A 20,708-nucleotide genomic window follows, 5' to 3' on the forward strand; every position below is an offset into this window, starting at 1 on the left:
TTTTTTATGTAGTGGCAGTTTTCTGAAAGCAAAAGACAAGAGACAGTGTGCTATATTGTGAATGATTATATATTGATTCATAATTATTTTCTTTAGTAAAACATTGAAAATGGCATAAACCAGAGTGGTGTTAATGCAGAGGTGTTTGTTTAAAAGTCAAGTAAGCACAGGCATCATGATTTACAGTCATTAAGTTCTTATGCATTATGCATCTGATCTCAGAGTTACTCTTGTTGTCTTCTATCAGCAGGGACCGTATGCTCTCTCCAGCCCTGTGTAATTACCTCTTCAGTGCTATTTTGGCCCTGTGGAGTTCTAATCATTTTCAAGCCTACTTAAACCTGTGTCCTATTACAAGAACTCAAGATATGAATAGATAAACAACCGAAATGTTACTGCAAATACTGCATGCATTCAAAGCAACATATCATACCAACATTTGCCATTTAAATACATTAAAGGGTTAGTTCACCCAAAAATGAAAATAATGTCATTAATTACTCACTCTCATGCCCTTCCACACCCGTAAGACCTTCGTTCATCTTCAGAACACAAATTAAGATATTTTTGATGAAATCCGATGGCTCAGTGAGGCCTGCATAGCCAGCAATGACATTTCCTCTCTCAAAATCCATTAATGTACTAAAAACATATTTAAATCAGTTCATGTGAGTACAGTGGTTCAATATTAATATTATAAAGCCACGAGAATATTTTTGGTGGGCCAAAAAAACAAAATAACGACTTTTATAGTGATGGCCGATTTCAAAACACTGCTTCATGAAGCTTCGGAGAGTTATGAAACTTTTGTGTCGAATCAGTGGTTCGGAGCGCCAAAGTCACGTGATTTCAGCAGTTTGGCGTTTTGACACGCGATCCGAATCATGATTCAACACAAAAGATTTGTAACGCTCGAAGCTTCATGAAGCAGTGTTTTGAAATCGGCCATCACTATATAAGTCGTTATTTTGTTTTTTTGGTGCACCAAAAATATTCTCGTGGCTTTATAATATTAATATTGAACCACTGTACTCACATGAGCTGATTTAAATATGTTTTTAGTACATTAATGGATCTTGAGAGAGGAAATGTCATTGCTGGCTATGCAGGCCTCACTGAGCCATTGGATTTCATCAAAAATATCTTAATTTGTGTTCCGAAGGTCTTATGGGTGTGAAATGACATGAGGGTGAGTAATAAATGACATTATTTTCATTTTTGGGTGAACTAACCCTTTAATAACTAAACCAAAACAACAGCATGGCAAGCATCACTATTAGTATTGCTTGGGATTTGAACAAACTCTAACCCTACATATTGTGTTACAGACGTGAATGATACCTCATAGCATCAATTATTGATTAGAGGTGCGCTATAATGATTTTTGCCTGGCATGCGATGTCATGATCAGAATATATCAGTAGATGGCGACAATGAGTGAGTCATTTATTCATTCATTCAACTGATTTGTTCAAAAATACTTATTCATTCAGGAACAAAACAGGTGGCTGTCTTTATGAGTGAGTCATTAAAGGGTTAATTCACCCAAAAATGAAATTTCTGTCATTAATTACTCACCCTCATGTCGTTCCACACCTGTAAGACCTTCATTCATCTTCAGAACACAAATAAAGATATTTTTGATGAAATCCGAGAGTTCTTTTTTTTAATCCCCCATAGAAAGCAATGTAATTACCAATACCAATACTAATACTGAGCGTCGGCGCACAAAAAGTATTCTCGTTGCTTCATAACATTAAGGTCGAAACACTGTGTCTTTACCACTTTTCTGGATCTTGAATGTGGTAATTACGTTGCTTTATATGGGGGATAAATAAAACCTCTCGGATTTCATCAAAAATATCTTAATTTGTGTTCCAAAGATGATCGAAGGTCTTACGGGTTTGGAATGACATGAGGGAGAGTAATTAATGAGAGAAATTTCATTTTGGGTGAACTAAGCCTTTAAATCATTCACTCCAAAGACTCGTTCAGAAACACTATTGATTAATTTGACTTAATATGGAACTACTTTCGTTGGCGGAGTAAAAATAGACAAAGTAACTTGAAATATTGTGTTTAAAATGTGTCAATAAAGAAAAGTAACATACTGTTGTTCTAAATACCAGCATGGCTGTGATTACCTGCGTCACTAGTGCCTATGAATATGGAGCTCACAATTCGAGGAGGAAAAAGCAGTTTTATTCAGAGGCCCAACTGAGCAAAAATAATAATAATAATAATAATATGCAATTTGTTTCAGATATTATTCATATGCGCAAAAAGTAAGACGGAATTCTGATAGCTCGCAATGTAAATCAATTAGATTTTTATACAGTATAACAGACTACTTGCATAAAATCAGTGGTCACTCTATATATCCCAGTAATAGCCTATGTCTTGGTAAGATGACATTTAAATGCTTAATTTCATGTTCAAAGCTCTGTAGTTTTAATTGTGGGGGCAAAACCTGCAATGCAATGATTGAGAGATGTATAAATATATTAATTCATAGATCCATTTTTTCTAAAAAACAAAACAAAAAAATGATGTATGGATAATCATGTAAATCTAAGTTCCGTCAGTCCAGAAAATGCTCATCTTAAAATACAAATAAAAATATGAAAGTTATTCTTGTTAACTCACCCTATAAAGCCTACTGTATATAATGATTTAATGATATCTATTTAACCTCATTCTGTATTCTCATTTTATATCTCGCTTTTTGTAGACTCTAACATATTCTTCCACCTGTAAATCTCAGTATGCTACCAGGATTCATTGAATGATCAATGCACTGTGGTTGTGCCCTGCGTGACACAGCCAATCCATCATGCAACAACAGACCCCGGGTTGAAGCTTGTCACGCTTGTCTGGGAGAGAGTACATAATTCACAGTTGATTTGCTTGCTTCTGGTGGTCAGTGTTCAGTGATATGAGGGCAGGGTGGTCGCAGTGTCACGCATTGATCCGGCACACTGACATTATACCAACAGTCAGTGGCAGTTAATAAAAAGGTTCTTTAAAAAGAGCATTTAATCTTGCTGCTTATTTCCTAATACATCAAATGCACATTATAACTACTACACACAAATAGGAAGCTTGTCTAAAATATAAGGTAAAAATGATCAGAATAAAGACGTGACTTTGCAACAGTCTCGTCTTTATTGTGATTACTGAAGGAAAATGTTTAAAATCATCTGTTAAGGGTTTCAAGACAGGGAGCCCATTACTAGAACAGGTCTGCATACTTACTAGTCTAATGAATTCCTCAGGAACATCTCTACATCCCTGTTCAAGTGATATTCTGATCACTAGCATATAGTCTAACAATAGCCAGAATTCAAAAGTACAACATCACAGCCAAAAAAAAACAGCACTAAGACAGTCCGACTGGCTTCAGAACCCCGCCCAACACCAATCAAAGCTTAAACATGCTCATTACAACGCAAGGTAGAACTACATCCGCACGGAAAAAAAAGATGCTTTTAACAAGGCATTCTTGGTGAACAGGAACAGACCAGCAGCTCTCTTCATTAGTTTATCAGCAAATGGAAATTTTATCTATGCATTACCATTCTCAATGCTCTCTGACAGGCTGAAATATTTTTTTTATTCATTATGGAACTCGGAAATGCAATTTATATTCATGCCCAAAATTAAATGTCAAAATATTTTTATAAGTCTAAAAAGATTATTTTATATCAATAATGTTTCAACTAGTGTTGTGAACAGTACCACAACAAAATGAGCACCCCATGGGCTTAATTGCTAACATTTCCAATTTGACACATTTAGTGAACCTTGCAATACCACTGTAATACATTCCTTCCCTGAGCAATATCAGAAAGCAGCATCAAATGCTTCTATTAGGTATTAAAATGTCATGTCTGCCAGCATATATTACAGGAGATTAAATTAAGATTGGATATGTTGTATTTGGTACAATCAATAATGAATAATTTAACTCTCTTTTGAAATAATTATTAACAGATTTTCAGAAAAAATGTTTACTTGCTTTGTTATGTTTTTCACCAATTAACTTGTAAATGACAGTATTGTTATCATCAAACAATCCCCTCAATGACTGGTGGTGACTTAAATGAATGGATAAGAAACATGGAATTATATAAATTACCACTCTGTATGTATTCTGTGTTTTTAAAAAACCACTTTATGCATTACTAACAAAAGAAAACGGTAACACTTTACAACATTAACTACATTAGTTAACATGAGCTAATAATGAATGGCTCTTCTACAGCATTTATTAATCTTGTTAATGTTAATTTCAACATTTACTAATACATTATTAAAATCAAGAGTTGTATTTGTTAACATTAGTTAATGCACTGTGAAGTAACATGAACAGCTGTATTTTTATTAACTAACGTTAGCAAAGAAAACAATAGTTCTTAATGTTGTAAAACTCAGCTCAAAAACAGTGGCTTTGGCATTTCTATAAAATATAGGCTACTATAATGATCAGTATCCAAAAATTGGAAAAGCAATGTCTAAGCTCAAGCTTATTATTATTTTTTTTATTTTGTTTTTTACATGAAATGTAATGAAGTGGTCCAAGAATACAGACTAGAAGATATGTCTTGTATATTGTCAGTGTGTGTTTTTTTTGCTGCGTTTAGCTCGGGTGTCTCTCTCAGCTTGTGGGTGTGAAGTGGACTGCTTTTGAGCGCTGAGGGATTGCAGGGCTTGAACTCGCTGTAGGCGTTTACTGAGCTCACTTTCACATGCCTGGACCAGCGCTGATGTCCTTTCACTGTCCCGGCCCAACACCTCCATCATGACCTCCACTCCTCGTCTCACCACCATCTGCATAAACAAACACATCCATATATGAGACAATAATACTAGATTAGTATTCTTAACCAAACACACAAAAGATTACCTGTTTTTATTACATATTTTTTTATTAATATTAACTAATATAATAGGCATTTATCTTTTGCAAAAAAACCTTTATATTTATTATTAATTTTATATTTTTTATTTAACTGTATGACAGATATTATACTCCCGTGTCTTTCATTCATTCCACTGTAAAGAGTGAGTGCCCCCTACTGATATATGACTGAAAGTACTTTTTAATATTCAGTCAACATGACATCAAAATTGACCCTAAGATATGTAATGCCAACTTTTCACATGCCAATCAATCCCAGTGGATGAAAACAAGTCTTCAATTTTTTTCGTTGAATATCCTGTTACACTCAATATTACACTCACACTTACAATATGTCAGATTACAGAAGTAGAATGGGTGGTTCATGTCTATCATTCTCTAGTGTAAAATAATAAATATGTTTACTTTTTACACCATAAATCAAAACTGACAATTCTTATTTTTTATGGAAAAATTGTAGTATTTATTCTAAATGATGTCTGTGCACATCATTATTTTTTTGAAATTCATGTACCCTCATAATCTTTAATCAAAATAACTTTCCCTCCCTCTTGCAGCGACATCTCTTCTCTTCTCTGATGATGTGTTTACTGGCGTGAGTGCGGGACAACCTGTCACTCATATGAGATCACAGCAATAGCAAACCACAACCATCCAATCAATTCCCAATGGACGAAATAAAGTCCCGCCCTATTTTTTTTTTTCTTGTTCGAGAAGCCTTTTACTTAGATACACTACTGTGCAAAAGTTTTTAGGAACGTCAGTATTTTCACCCCCAAAAAATGGTTTTAAGCCAATTATTAATATATTTTTCTGTAGTGTGTCAGTAGGAAATATCAGTTCACATTTCCAAACATTCATTTTGCCATTAATTGTAATATTCCCAGTGAGATTTATGTATGCACAAGGAGTCTGACAACAGCCGGTGCTCCACGCTGAGATCTGATCACACCATCATCAAATCTGTCTGTGATTACATGAAGAAACTGATGAAACTAAATCCAGAAGAACTGTGGCCGTGTCTCAAAGACGCTTGACGAAACTGACCTGCAAATCAACAGTACTGTGAGAAGTTTTAGGCACTTGTGTAAAAATGCTGTAAAGAGAGGATGCTTTCAAAAATACTGTCATAAATAGATTTTATTGATCGGTTAACTTCTATTAATCAAATCAATATTTGGTGTGATCATCCTTTGCGTTTAAAACAGCTTTTGTCCAGGTACACTTGTGCATCGTTTTTCAGGTAGCTTTGCAGGTCGGTTTCTTCAAGCGTCTCGGAGACACGGCCACAGTTCTTCTGGATTTAGTTTCATCAGTTTCTTCATTTAATCACAGACAGATTCGATGATGGTGTGATCAGATCTCAGTGTGGAGCACCGGCTGTAGTCAGACTGCTTGTGCGTGCAAAAATCTCACTGGATTATTACATTTAAAGGCAAAATGAATGTTTAGAAACGTGAACTGATATTTCCTACAGACACACTACAGCAAAAGATATAAATAACTGGCTTAAAACCCTTGTTGGGGGGCGAAAATACTGACGTGCCTAAGACTTTTGCACAGTACTGTATATGTCACAATAGGGAAGAAAAGACTATCACAACTTCCGTTTCATGCAGACTTTATGAAATTATGGGAGATCTTACAACACTGTTGTGGTTGGATATCATACCTGTAGCTCTTCATTGGACAGTCTGGTCTCTGGGTATTTTTTGTCCTTCAGAACCATTAGCGTGGTGGAGCTGAACCCTGCTGCGGCCTCTGCCTGCACCCCATCTGTCTCATCTAGTTTAGCGCCTGCAGCAATGACAATGGTTAACATCCCGAAAGCACTGGAAAGATTAGGGCTGTCACAACAACAGATAAGCTGTTGATCATCCAAGCTGCTACTTTTCTTCATTCCACCAAGTACTGATAAAATCAACTTGTACTGGTACAATATTGAGAAATAGCTCAGCGACACCATCTAGTGGCATCAACATTACAGTAATTTTCATGTATTGCTGGTACTTTAAACACATTCCTACATTCTTCTTGTGGGTCCGAGGTCCCTTCTTGCTCCATGGCTTTCAAATAGAGCCTCAGTAACTCTTTGGACTGTCTTTCTTCTTCCTTGCGGTCCAGCATTCTCTGCAGCGTGTCCTGTAGGACCTGGGTTTTCTGCTGTGAGAAGTCCAATGCTGCAGCCAGAACGGAGCATGGCACATCAATCAAACTCTGTAACACATTTTTATACAATTATCCTCATAAGCATTGGCTATTTACACAATATAATCATACATGTAAATGACAATGGTCAGATATGTCGCAAAATAAAAAGCAAGAATCAAGCAGACCTGTAGATCTGCCTCGGACATGAGGATAATACTGGCCAAGTCCTGTCTGAGCTGTTTTGCCAAACTGTGCCAAGATTCAATCCCATCAACATCGTCTATTCCATCTACCTCCAGACTATCAGACACTCTGCAAGGCTGTGCTGCTCCTCCATCGACTAGACAAAACAGATCAGTTTAGATTAGCAACGATGAGCTAAAAATAGAGTAATAAAATCATCCTGGGATAGGCTATATCTTACTTTGATGAGTTTGCATCCATATTTCATCGGCATGCAACAGCATAAATTTTGTATTTGCTGGCAGACACAGAAAGTAAGCCTCGTCTTCTACAATGGTCCCATCTTCTTCTAGCACCACTGAGACTGATGCACTGGGACTAAACCCTAGAGCCTCACCACCTGTGGGTGACAGAGATGAAGAGAATGCGTCAAATGACAAATAGAGCATAGGATGAACTGTCAACCCTTTGAAATGAGTAATGGCTTATTAGATGCATTTTGTTTGTTTGCTTGCTTTTTTAAGCCATGCCAGCTTCTGAGGCTATTTTCATGGTGCATAATAAATTAAGTTATTTAATAAAAGGAGTTATTAAACTTAAGCTGGAAGCGCTGCACTGTGTTTACTAGGTGAATAGCGTAGGAGACTGACATGGAAAAGAAGAAATTGTTGAATAAAGTCGTTATTTTTGTTTTATTTTTGCAGATAAATGTATTCTCGTCGCTTCATTAAGGTTGAACCACTGTAGTTTCATGGACTATTTTAACGATGTCTTTACTACCTTTCTGGGTCTTGAAAGTGGTGATAACATTGCAGTCAATCGGAGGCCAGAAAGCCCTCGGATTTCATCCAAAATATCTTAATTTGTGTTCTGAAGATGAACGAAGGTCTTAGTTTGGAGCAACATGAGGGTGAGTAAATGATGACAGAATTTTCATTTTTGGGTGAACTATCCCTTTAACATATTCAGAGGTGATGCAAAATACATTAGAATGGGAAAAACATTAAAGAATGTATGTAATGTAACATTAATTTTAATGGCATTCTTTACTAAACTATTAAAGGTGCAATATGTAATATTTTCTGTCCACTAGAGGCCTATTCAAAACAAAGGCGTAGTTTGAGCGCGGAATCTTGGGACATGTGGTCTTCACCTCAACGGCCGGTGGAAAATAATCAGGATAGGACTCAGGAAGAAATCATGTTCATGGATGCGATTATTAACGTTACTGTAGTCTGAAGCAGAGCAGGACCGAGTGTTGTGGGAGCTGAACGAGGCCGCTGGAGCGATTGCGCAACACACGCCTCACGAGCAGCGGGACTTTTATTATGCCACAGTCGCCGGCGCTGCTTCCGCTTTTCCAGTCATGAGTATGAGGTAACGCAGCTCTGTTTATCATATTAGATACATTTGAGTGTGTTAAAAATGATGTTATAACGTTACTCTGTGCGTTCGCTCGGCGGCTGCTGTGAGACACTGTTACACACTGCAGTAAGATAGATCGATTTTTAGATTATCATATTAAATGCTGGATGGCTTGTGTTGATAAATGGCATGCAATTCATTTTAAAACGTATTGTATGATGGAGAAAATTCTGTATTACTGTTACTAAAAATAAAGCTGCATCTGATTATGCTATGTTAGCTACTTCACAAAATAGTGTTTTTCTCTGAGGCATGGTAAAGCATTCGCAAAAAATCAAGAAAATTTGATTTAAACAATAAGACTAAACGTGTTGAGCTATATAACAATAATTAATTTTATGTCTATAAATAAATCAAAACAGTTGTTCCCTTGTCTAATAAAATGTGTAATATATTAAAGCGTCTTTGGTGTTTCCATGGTTTCTATGAAATAAAACCAGAAACGGAGGGTAACGCGGGTATGACGCAATTGACAGGCGACTCCTCACATGTCCCGCAGCCTTGGTTAAAATTGCAATTTTATCATGATTTACAAATAGTTGGAAACATTTGGGATATTGTAAGTACTCAAGTGAACAAAATATATAACACTGGCCTAGTGGTTCTTGGATATTTTACTGCAAAATTCTTACATATTGCACCTTTAACACGCTAGCATGTCATAGCACCTGTTTATTTCAGTTTAAGTGCTATATACATTTATATTATATATATAAATGTAAATATATATTATATTTATAGTATTTTAAATTTATAATGAATAATATTTTTTAAGGATGGGAGAGAAAAAAATAGATTAAAAAATGATTTTAAAATGCAAAAAGTATTATTATTATTATTTACATTTTTATACATAATCATATATAATCTTTTTCTTATTATTACTTTAATCCATTAATTAAACATTTTTTGCTCTTATGTGTCTATATTGATCTTTATGTTCCAAAATTATTGATCTTTATGGTCTAAAATTTTTCTCTTACATTTCTCTGTAATTTAAGTCCTATGTAATCAATTTGAAATACCACCGTGTAAAACGTGCTATATAAATCAATTTGCCTAAATTAAATGTTTATTAATCCTTTTTATTTCTATGTGAAAGCTAAGTTTCTAACGGCGTACTTCTTAGCATAAACTTTCACCTCTAGGGCTATTCACTAAATTTAGGGTGAAGCAAACTCAATTATTTTCAAACCCACCTTTTAATTTGAGTTGATCCAGAGAGCTCACCGCCAGCCCATAACACTTCTGTCGGCTAATGCTACATACTTTACATGCTTTCAATTCTGTCATGATGATAGTCAAAGTTCAAAGTTCATAATTTAGTATCTTCAGCGCTTCACAACTCGTTCTTGGGTGTTATTTTTGTGTCTAAAGCCTCATAAATCACGTTACACTTAATATCCTCAGCATATGTTTGACACTGTATCTCAAGAATTGAAAATAAACATATTACGGCTTCCGTGTTATGAAATGAGCTGATCGAAATTGTAACAGCTTGTTTTGCGATGTGAACGAATCGTTCTTTTGATTAGAATCTTTTTAGTGAATCAATTGAACCGATTCCCAAAAGCAGACTGAAGTCTTGCTCTTCATCCCAACGTGCATACTATCCACCCTATCCGGCCTAAATAGTATTGAATATTACTAATGTCACATACTATTTAGGATGGATAGTATGCACATCAAGACGCAGACTTGGTAAAATAATCATCACTTTGAACTGATTCTTTGAAATGAACTGTTCAAAAGAACTGACTCGAACTAATGTATCGCTAGTTCAGACCAGAGCCATTGAAAGAAGAATCTCTCTCAATGGCTTTGGTTCAGACAAAAGTAATCGAGCACCGTTGAACCATTAGCATCGTTAGCTAGCAGCTCTGAGAAGATGGCATCCCCAGACCAACCTGACCAGCAAAATCAGGTAGTTGATAAAATTCCTTCAGTTAGCAAAATGTATTTTGATTGTTCGGCCGTGGACCTGCATAGTAAACGCACTATTTATCACGTTTTAATTATTGATAAGCTCATAATCTGGCTGTCCCATCATGTTGTTTTGGAAAAAGTTTTAGCTGGTTTGCTAGCGTCCTGCTCACTGTCATCCCATGCAGTCCTACAGATGTGTGTGACAGGTGCAGGGCAGGGCAGGCCACAGAGAATAGCGCATACAGGCGATTTCTCTGCAGATCTCAGTGTGTCAGGCTCTGTGAAAACTATATAAGCACCTTGAAGACAGTTATCACCTATTATCTGTTATGTTCAGTTAGGGGACATTGACCCTGAAAACATGACACAGGTCACATCATGGACGTAGCCATCATTTTAAAAGTGAGGGGGACAGAAATGTCAAGTGTAATACCAGTATTTTATTTATTTATTTATTTATTTAACCAGTAATGGACAGCTTTTCTTTCTTATCTCTTGCTTTTAATTGGCTAAGAAATCAAATACACTGCTGAACAATAACCTAAAGTATTTTCCCTATATTTTCCTAATGACAATTTTATGATTTATGTACTACAAACACTTGTGCATTAAAGTGATAGTTCACCCGAAAATGAAAATTCTGTCATCATTTACTCACCCTCAGGTTGTTCCAAACCTGTATAAAATTCTTTGTTCTGTTGAACACAAAGGAAGATATTATGATGAATGTGGGGAAAATGAACAGTTCTGGGGCACCACTGACTTCCATAGTATTTTTTATTTTTTTTTTCTTATATGGAAGTCAATGATGCCCCAAAGCGGCCTGGTTACAAACTTTCTTCAAAATATCTTCCTTTGTGTTCAGCAGAACAAAGAAATTTATACAGGTTTGGAACAACCTGAAGGTGAGTAAATGATGACAGAATTTTCATTTTTGGGTGAACTATCACTTTATGTCATCATGGATTTTATACAATGAATTTATATTTGTTTTATAGTTTCTATACTGTAATAAAGGCTGTCAGTTAGCACTGCATTATTCATATACTTTATTAAAATACCCTGAGATGCCTCAAAACCCAATAAACCACATTTTCGTAATCGAGTGTTTATTGTCAAAACGTTTCTGCTTTTTATTCAGCTGCAGCGATAGCTGGATGCCTTTGCCCAAATAAGGGATTTTCTGGAACCTCATAAGTAATTACTTCTATGAGTCCGTTTTGGACTTTCTGCGAGAGAGCGCCCTCCGGCTTCCAGTATGAATGAAACTTACATTACATGAGAGTGTTAGCGCTCCATAATGCTTACATTGCCTCGTTTTGGGTAAGAATAAAACATTAAAGGTGCAATATGTAAATTTTCTGTCTGTTAGAGGCCTATTCAAAACCAAGGCGTAGCTTAATGACGCCATGTTTGAGCGCGGAATCTTGGGACATGTGGTCTTCACCTCAGAGCCGGTGGAAAAGAATTGGGATAGGACTCGGGAAGAAGTCGTGTTCATGGATGTGATTATTAACATTACTGTAGTATGAAGCAGAGCAGGACCGAGTGTTGTGGGAGCTGAACGAGGCCGCTGGAGCGATTGCGCAACACGCCTCGTGAGCAGCAGAACTTTTGTATTAAAACGTGTAATATATTAAAGCGTCTTTGGTGTTTCCATGGTTTCTACAAAATAAAACTGGAAACGGAGGGTAACGCGGGTATGACGCAATTGACAGGCGACTCCTCACGCGTCCCGGAGCCTTGGTTAAAATTGCAATTTTCTCACGATTTACAAATAGTTGGAAACATTTTGTATATTGTAAGTACTCAAGTGAACAAAATATATAACTGGCCTAGTGGTTTTTGGATATTTTACTGCAAAATTCTTACATATTGCACCTTTAAGTCTCGCATAGAATATCTTGTCTCTTTGAATTTGAATCTAGATTTATTCACATTGGCCCATGAAAACCTCTTACCTAAAAAAAAAGTGTGGGGGATGTTTTATTAAAAGTGCAGGGCACGTCCCCCATGTATGTGCCACATTTATTCCTCCATGTACTCATCTGTCTCTGTCAAAGTTTTTTTTTCTTTCTGTGTTTACAGCTAATGTACAGGTATAAGCTTTATTTATGCAGCTACGATATTTATTTATATCCGCTACGAATTAAAAGGTTAGTTCACCCAAAAATGAAAATTCTGTAATTATTACTCACCCTCATGTCTTTTCCACACCCGTAAGACCTTCGTTCGTCTTCGGAACACAAATTAAGATATTTTTGATGAAATCTGAGAGATCACTGACTCCTCCATAGACATCAATTCAATTACCACTTTCAAGGCCCAGAAAGGTAGTAAAGACTTCGTTAAAATAGTCCACGTGACTACAGTGGTTCAACTTAATTTTATGAAGCGACAAGAATACCTTTTGCGCGCAAAAACAAAACCAAAATAACTATATTCAACAATTTCTTCTCTTCCCTGTCATTCTCCTACACTGTTTACGTTGTACGTACAGTGCAGGCTTCTGGTTTTTACGTCAGAACGTTGACTCGTTATTGGCCGGCTCCTGCGACAGCATCACACGCATGCATCGTGCTGCTCACGTGAACAGCGTCAGCCAATACTGAGCCGGCGTTCTGACGTAGAAACCAGAATTGACTGTTTATTCTTAAGCATTTTTCTCTATTAAATACTATTATATAAACATATGTTGTCATAATAAATAATAGGTGTATTTAGATGCTTATTTTTAATTAGTTTATTGTAAGTAATACAGGATGCCTGGCTTGTATTCTGAATACTAGTTAACAACGTTTGCTAAGTTTTGTTCAGTCAGTGTGTTATCCATGTTGGTGCAGTGTGAAAATGACAGTTATGATCCTTAACATGCTGAATCTGTTGCCAACTTTAGAATGTTTGAAGTGTTGCCTGTTTGTTGGGACAGTGTGAACCAGCCTTAATAAGAAGTTCAGTGTGTGTGCTAATATTAATATACAACAGGGATTGTTGGGAGTATTGAGATGCCTTTAGTTACAATCAGGTTTTGGAGGGTCTGCCAGGGTTCCTACGCAGTTCGGAAAAGTATGGAATTTGATTTGAGTAATTTCCAGGTCTGGAAAAGTATGGAAAAAAGAAATCAGAGTATGGAAAAATATTTGTGTTTCCTGACTATTGGCTCTATTCAGTTTTCTAATTGATCATACCTGCAAACTAGTCACTTTTTGGCGAAATTAGCCATTTTGAATCAAAATACGTCATTTATGTAAATCGTTTAGATCCGAAGAGTTTTTTTTCGGGGTGAGTGTGTGTGTGTGTGTGTCACAAGATTCTCATAAGAATCGAAAATGGGCTACTTTCCCATAGACTGGAGTGAGTCTCGATCTTTCTTGGTGGCGTGACAGATCGCTGTAGCGCTTGTGAACCAACCATCTCTTCCGCTTTACTAGTTACAACACAAAATAAACATGATTGAACATCCGAAGGTATGTTGAAAGATACAGTACAACTTACTGAAATCTGTATCATGTCACATGCAATCGATCAATCAGTGTTTCAACCGCAGAAAGGCATCAATAAAACAGCTTGTAAAAATGTCACATTTAGCCTACCTCAGAAAAGCCGTTCAGTGTCCAAAAACTCATTATTCAGCTACAAAAATGAACTTTGAGAGAGCATTTTGCTAAATATATGCACTATAGGCTATTGCATATTCATTGTATTTATACTTAACATGTGCTTTGATATTGAATGTATAAATCTGTTTTATGACAGCCACCATTTAAATGTTTAGGCCTACATAAAAAAAGAGTAGAAAAATAATTGTCATTAAAAATGTATCATAATGTTATTATAAAAACTTCCTTATGTGTAATTTAGCCTATATGCAAGTAGCTTACAAATCAATTTTAACCTAATATTATAATGATGTACCAGCTGTGGTTCCCTTATAGTTTACAGCATTAGTTGAGAGAGATTTTTTTTTCTTTGAGGAAATTTGCCATGTACTGTACCTGGTAGGCCCCAAATTAATCAATACTGAATCAAAGGTAATCAAATCAAAATCAAATCGCAAGCTTCTGAATCAAAATCACATTCAATTATGAAATTTGTCAATGCTCAGCCCTAGTGCCAATTTTTTTTTTTTACTTGAAGCAAATGTTGTTTTTTCCATTTATGTTCTTGTCAGAGTGCACCAGAATGCTTCGTTTACATGTTAAAATCACAAAAGTCCTGCCCCCAGACCCCCCTACAACTATTTAGTTCCTACACGTCACCTTTTTCACCTCTCTTGACTTTGCAGATATGTTTATAAAGATGAGCGTTAAATTACCTCATGTTTCAAAGCACAAAACATTATAATAATAATAAATGTAAACAACTTAGAGAGCTCTGACCAAAGTCTCTTTCAAGAAAAGTCTGTTCACTCGGTGGCCGTATTTGCAACGTCTCCCAGCAGCTGTTTCAGGCATCCAAGACCAAGTCCTATATACTTGAATAGGGGAATCCTTAAATCTCAAAAACTGCTTGCTAAACTCACAATTAAATAACATATTTAAAATTAGCAACAAAATCTGACATGGACTGTCCCATAAATGTTGTTTCTTACACTCAGATAGCTTTAAAAAAGTATTTTTCAGAGTACATCTGCCAAATTGCGACTTAATCCGCCAAATTGCGTGTTGCACTTTCATCCATTTATAAGTAATATGAGTGTTATATGATCTTTGAATATCTAAAGTCTTTGCTTTTATCACCTTACTGCTGCAGATTCATTTCGGCATTGATAGTGTTGACATAGAAATGGCCATAGAGTCTGAGGACATAAACAGCTCCGAGTAGAACGTCAGGGGTGCCATCTCGTAATTACGACATGGCGTGAACACAGCATGAGCTCGTTTTGGTTCAGGAGGAACTGTAAAAGGTGGCTGCTATTTATTTTTGCCGCTTAATACTGTACTGAGCCTCATGAAACATGCTGATGGCGTGTGATGTCTGTCACAGGTTGACATGCAGGTAGGGCATACTATCTGACTGAATGCAATGATTAGATGAACATTTTTTGGTCCTCAGACTTCCATTGAAGATCAGTCAGATAGCTATTGTTCTTAAAAGTAGTCTTAATATTAAAAAAATACATTATATTTTAACATTTAGACTACTTTTATTAATAATTGCTATCTGATTGTGAAGTTTCAACCAGTATAACAAAAAGTGTTGCCTACCCTAGCTTTAAAATGATCAAAAAATGCTAATAAATAATTATTTTTATATTCTTTAAAAATCCTGAAAAAACACTTCCACACTCTCCACATTTCATTAAGCAGCACAATTATTATAAACTAAAAAAAAAAAAAAAAAGTTCTTAAGAGGCAAATCAGCATATTAGAAAGATTTCTGAAGGATCATGAAATTAGAGATTTGCTATTGCAGCAAAAAAAATGTAAAATATATTAAAATAGAAAACAGTTATTTTAAATTGTAATACTATTTCACAGTATTATAAAAGAATCTTCTTTCAAAAACACAATCTTATTGACCACAAAATGTTGAATGGTAGTGTTAAACTGTTACTATTGTGCCCTTGAGCCCTTATTCTTAACCCGAAATTGCTTTAGAGAGACTAATACGTTTACAGTATGTCAATTTTGCTTAAAAGACTGAACTAAATGGCTAGTCAATTAAATATCCTATTTTGAACTTTTCAGGCTTACATAGTGCTCTAAAATCTAACCAATAGTATCATCTTCCACATCCACTGAACTAAAACTCTGATGCCTACAAAGAAAGTACTTCAGTGTCACATTTTATCATGTTGACAATATGAAAGCTGAACTACAAAGAATGTTAAATATCTCTGGTTAGAGTTGTCATTTAAGAGTCAAGCACTGTCCTGTACTGTACTAGAATCACATGTATGTCATAAATTCTACCACTAGATGGCGCTGTAACACAAGGCTACTTGTTTCTTTCAGAACGCTGCTCCAGCCAGAGAGGATGCGGGTCCAAGAGAAGCGCTGGTAAGTTTTTATGAGTCCGGCTAACCAGCACTCATTATTCTCTACATAGAGTCTTGTTGTTATATTTTTTAAAGAATTGGTTTGCATAACCATTATTACTATCACCATATGCCTAGAATGCAACAGGACAAAAAAAAGAAATGTTAGCAAAAATCATATTTTGTACTGCTTTTTGTTGTGTATTGCTTGCTGTTTAATTGGTTAATTATATAAGAATGTATAGTTCCTGCTCTGAAGTCTGATTGGACGAGCCATGTTCAAGGTCCGTATTTCTTGGTCATCGGTGTCTTTGATCAAATTGCTTTTGTTGTTGTGTTATAGGCTGTACAGAGATTTTACCACTTTATTAGACTTATTGGTACACTGGAGATTTAAAAATGATGATACTTTTATTCAGCAAGGACACATTAAATTGATCAAAAGTGACAGTAAAGTTCTAGGCCTTCTTCAAATAAATGATGTTCTTTTTAACATTCTATTCATCAAAGAATTATATAACATGTATCACAGCAGAACTACTGTTTTCAACGTTGGTAATAATAAAAAAATGTTTCTTTAAAAAAAAAAAAAAACTTACTGACCCAAAATGTCTGAACGGTATGATCATGATTTTTTCATTGATAAAATGTAATTCTCAGCATGTCAGAGATGTCATTGACTGTAATCAGTGTTTGGGGTTTACTTCAGATTACTTTAAGTAACTATTAAAGTAACGCATTACTTCTAAAAACAAAATATCTGACTTACTTTTTCAAATAAGTGTACTTTGTTTTACCATTTATTGACTGGCACATCTCTTGTCCTCATATCGAGAGAAATCGGGAGTAAGGTGCAGAGGAATTGTATGCATTGTGTAAACATGATGGTTATTGTAGTTCTAGACTAAATGTGAGCATGCATTTACTCATCTCACTTGCACAAGAACAATTAATATTCCTCAAAATGAATAAAAAATGCAAAATGCAAAAAAACCCCCCTGCAATAATTAAATGTTAAATTAAACAAATAACAACCACACTAATAAGCAAACATGACTGTAGATAAACATCACATTTATATTTAATTTTTTTTTATTTGTTTTTGCTGAAGTAAAGCCGCATTTCCACCGCAGGAACTTCTCCCCAGGAACTAGAGACTTTGGAACCATAGACTGTAAAAAAAAATATGGACGTAGTTGTCCGTGACGTCACCTGTAGATTTCTGAAGAGCATTTTTGAAGCGAAAAAGTGTTGCCATTTTGGCAGCGCATCATTGCGCGTCACTCCCAGATAACTGAAAATGGGCAAAGAGGCGGGACGTGGTTGGAACTGAGTTGCCTGGTTACTGAAACCATGCCTGCCTAGCGCAATGTGATCATGTTAGCAGGCTAAAGAAGCTATCTATCTATCTTAGACACTATCTAAAATATTAATAGAGATAAGTTATATCATTTGAAGGTTTACTGTCAATCTACGGTGTCTTTTTTATGATATAGATGCTCCAGCAACAGTCACATTGTAATTTGTGTCGGGTGTGCAAATAACAACATGCAAAATCAAGACGAGACTTCATACCTTTGTAATGAAAATGTGATCGCGAGATGAATCCAATCCATCACACTTGGGTAAAATGTCCATGAGCGTTCATTTAAAAACAAACAAAGACACTTTTTGTCCACAAAAGCGTTAAATCCATGAAATATTGATATATTGTCCATTGTTTGCATCACGTGTCTTCTGAATGATCTGCTCTCCATCATTGTTCTTCAAGAAATTGTGCAATCTGAGCAGCGTTTATGTTAAGGTATAATTTTTCAAAATAGTGTTTTAGTTATAATATCCAAGCAGTGCTGTAGGAGTTTGTGGTGTCTTAAGAGGCATATTCTCCAGCCATTGTCATAGTTAATCTCACGAACAAAACTTTTAGCCAATGCCAAGACGATCCAACAAGGTGTGTTCTGTTTATCTTCCGCATGTGTGCACATGTACACAGACGTACATCTGTCTCGACCATATAACCGACCACATATTATTTGATAATTGTGTAAAATAATCCCGAAAAAAGCACAAACATGGCAGAGATGCCAAATTCAGTGGCTGGAATTAGCTGAGGTAACATGATGGCTCACAGACAGCAACGGCAATCTACCTGTCACTCAAGTGACCACGCCCTAAATTATGCAGAACTTTAAGTCTTAATATAATTTAAACGGACGAGTTATAAAAAAATTCACCCCCCTCAGAGTTGTCATGAAGGGCAGAATTATACCAGGCAACAATTTATACCAGGCTGTAAACTTAAGCTGTTTTTTCTGCTGTAAGTTGGGCATTTTAACATGGGACTCAATGAGATTTTGCTCTCTTTTGGAGCCTGTCTCTAGCGGCCAGTCGATGAATTACAGTTTAAGTCACTTCCGTATTGGCTTTTGGGAAGGAAACATGTCACACTACACGTTGCTTCCCAACCAATCATCGCTATCCATCTTTTTAACGACGTGCATGATGTCATCGAGACGGCGGAACTAGAAGAGCGTAAACAAAAAATGGTTGTACTAGCCTAATGCTTCCAGTACTCACCAGGTTGCCAAAGTGCCTCCACTATCATTTGCCAGCATTTATATTTTTTCACTCTGTCATAGTGATCCCTTGAGGAACCATAAAAGCAAGGGTATTGTTGCCATGGACTAGTTGCACGTGGCCACCATTTTGGATTTTCGATCAGCGAGTGTACACATATACACTTCCGGTTTTGCTTTATGCCGGTGCAGAGTGCCAGGGAAAGCCGAAAATGATCTCTTATAGTTGTTTATAGAATCTGTTATATCACTTAAAAACAACTAAGATATTTAGTACAATCACACGAGCCAATGGCATTTAAATGCAGGCATGGGTTAGTTAGATTAACAAACTCACGGTACGTACACATATACAATGACAATAATGCCTGTAAATATACAACTACGATTAGAGTTGTCTGCATAAAATGCCTTGTGAACATTCACACGTTTGCCCTGTGATAAATTTATTTCCATAAATACTATTTTCTCAATTCTGCGCATATATTTTCACTTACCTACATCAATCGCTCCATCAATATGATCACTACATATTTTACGATTTCTTTGCATCAGTTATCTTTTTAGATAAAAACAAGGGCTGTGAAAAGATTGCGATTAATTTACATTTTTAACTGTAGCACAAACAGTTTAATATAGATACGTTTTTTTTTTTTTTACCTGTAGTAAAATACGTTTTTTGCTGCTTAGACGAGACAGATAATGATGCAACAGATGCTCTTTACTCGTCTCACTTGAACTAAATAAATGCAGTAATTAATAGAAACGCACAGGGGAAATACAAACACTGAAAATTATGCATTTAAATTACATTGGCTACTAAATAATACAGTTAGCGATAATAATGTTACCAAATAAAGTTACTTAAGCATACACTGAGTCCATATCATATTCCCATGTTTATTTATCTCTGATGAGGACTGATACTTCAGTTGACAATAGCAAACATTAGATCTTCATGAAGGTCGAGTGTTGTTCCACGCAGAAAGAGAAGGCAGTTTTTGAGCCATTTAGTCCCCCAGCTGTCAGAACAAAATCAGGAGATATATATTACATACTTGAGTGTTTTGTATGGAGAAAGAGATCCCTGTGGATCACCGCTGAGCCGGAACCGCATAATCAACAGGAGAAAGATTGAAAGTCAAAGATTGCGTATCTCGTTGAATTTCCACACAGAGGTAACGTTACACAATAATATAACAAGGATGTTTTCTTTCGTCTCTGATAGACCACCATCTTCTCTTTAATTAAAAAAAAAATCTATTATGTCTAGCCAAGTTTTCATATTTAAGTTTCTTCTTGCACCAAATGCAAGCGTCGCTAAGACCAGAAGGGCACGAGCGGAAGTAACCATGCGCACAGGCCCTGTCCCAAATCTATGCACTTTCGGTCTTGTGGACTTACAATGGCTGCCGCGTGCACGTGTCCGTTAAGTCCACGAGACTGTAGGGTGTCCCATTTGTCAATTTTAGGCTTCAGAAGCTCACGAGCGCCCCCTTTGCAGTCGATATGCGCCCTCGATGCGCACTTTTGCTGAGTCCGCACT

The 20,708-nt window shown here is 36.0% G+C and overlaps 2 protein-coding genes across 2 annotated transcripts in view; one reads left to right on the plus strand and one right to left on the minus strand.

The window, feature by feature from the left end:
- Nucleotides 1-4,125: 4,125 nt before the first annotated feature.
- Nucleotides 4,126-10,195, minus strand: dffa (DNA fragmentation factor, alpha polypeptide). The gene is made up of 6 exons (XM_051879881.1): nucleotides 9,880-10,195; nucleotides 7,497-7,655; nucleotides 7,258-7,412; nucleotides 6,949-7,138; nucleotides 6,594-6,718; nucleotides 4,126-4,830 (listed from the first exon to the last, which is right to left on the minus strand). Exons 1-6 carry the CDS (start codon nucleotides 9,971-9,973, stop codon nucleotides 4,615-4,617), a joined length of 939 nt encoding a protein of 312 aa, XP_051735841.1. The 5' UTR covers nucleotides 9,974-10,195; the 3' UTR covers nucleotides 4,126-4,614.
- Nucleotides 10,196-10,490: 295 nt separating this feature from the next.
- The window catches only part of pex14 (peroxisomal biogenesis factor 14), an 82,082-nt gene continuing 71,864 nt past the window's right edge, over nucleotides 10,491-20,708 (plus strand). The window contains exons 1-2 of the mRNA XM_051879880.1: nucleotides 10,491-10,604; nucleotides 16,564-16,608. Of these exons, the coding sequence (XP_051735840.1) occupies nucleotides 10,569-10,604; nucleotides 16,564-16,608 (81 nt within the window). The 5' untranslated portion in view covers nucleotides 10,491-10,568. The remainder of the gene's footprint in view (nucleotides 10,605-16,563; nucleotides 16,609-20,708) is intronic.

The sequence above is a fragment of the Ctenopharyngodon idella genome, chromosome 22, assembly GCF_019924925.1.
Source record: "Ctenopharyngodon idella isolate HZGC_01 chromosome 22, HZGC01, whole genome shotgun sequence".
NCBI classification, from domain to species: Eukaryota; Metazoa; Chordata; class Actinopteri; order Cypriniformes; family Xenocyprididae; genus Ctenopharyngodon; species Ctenopharyngodon idella.

Coding starts and splice junctions, on each gene's coding strand:
- dffa (XM_051879881.1), bottom strand. CDS start 9,973: ATGACAGAATTGAAAGCATGTAAAGTATGTAGCATTAGCCGACAGAAG. Junction 7,656..9,879: donor GGATCAACTCAAATTAAAAG/GTGGGTTTGAAA, acceptor TGTCACCCACAG/GTGGTGAGGCTCTAGGGTTT. Junction 7,413..7,496: donor ATGGATGCAAACTCATCAAA/GTAAGATATAGC, acceptor TGTTTTGTCTAG/TCGATGGAGGAGCAGCACAG.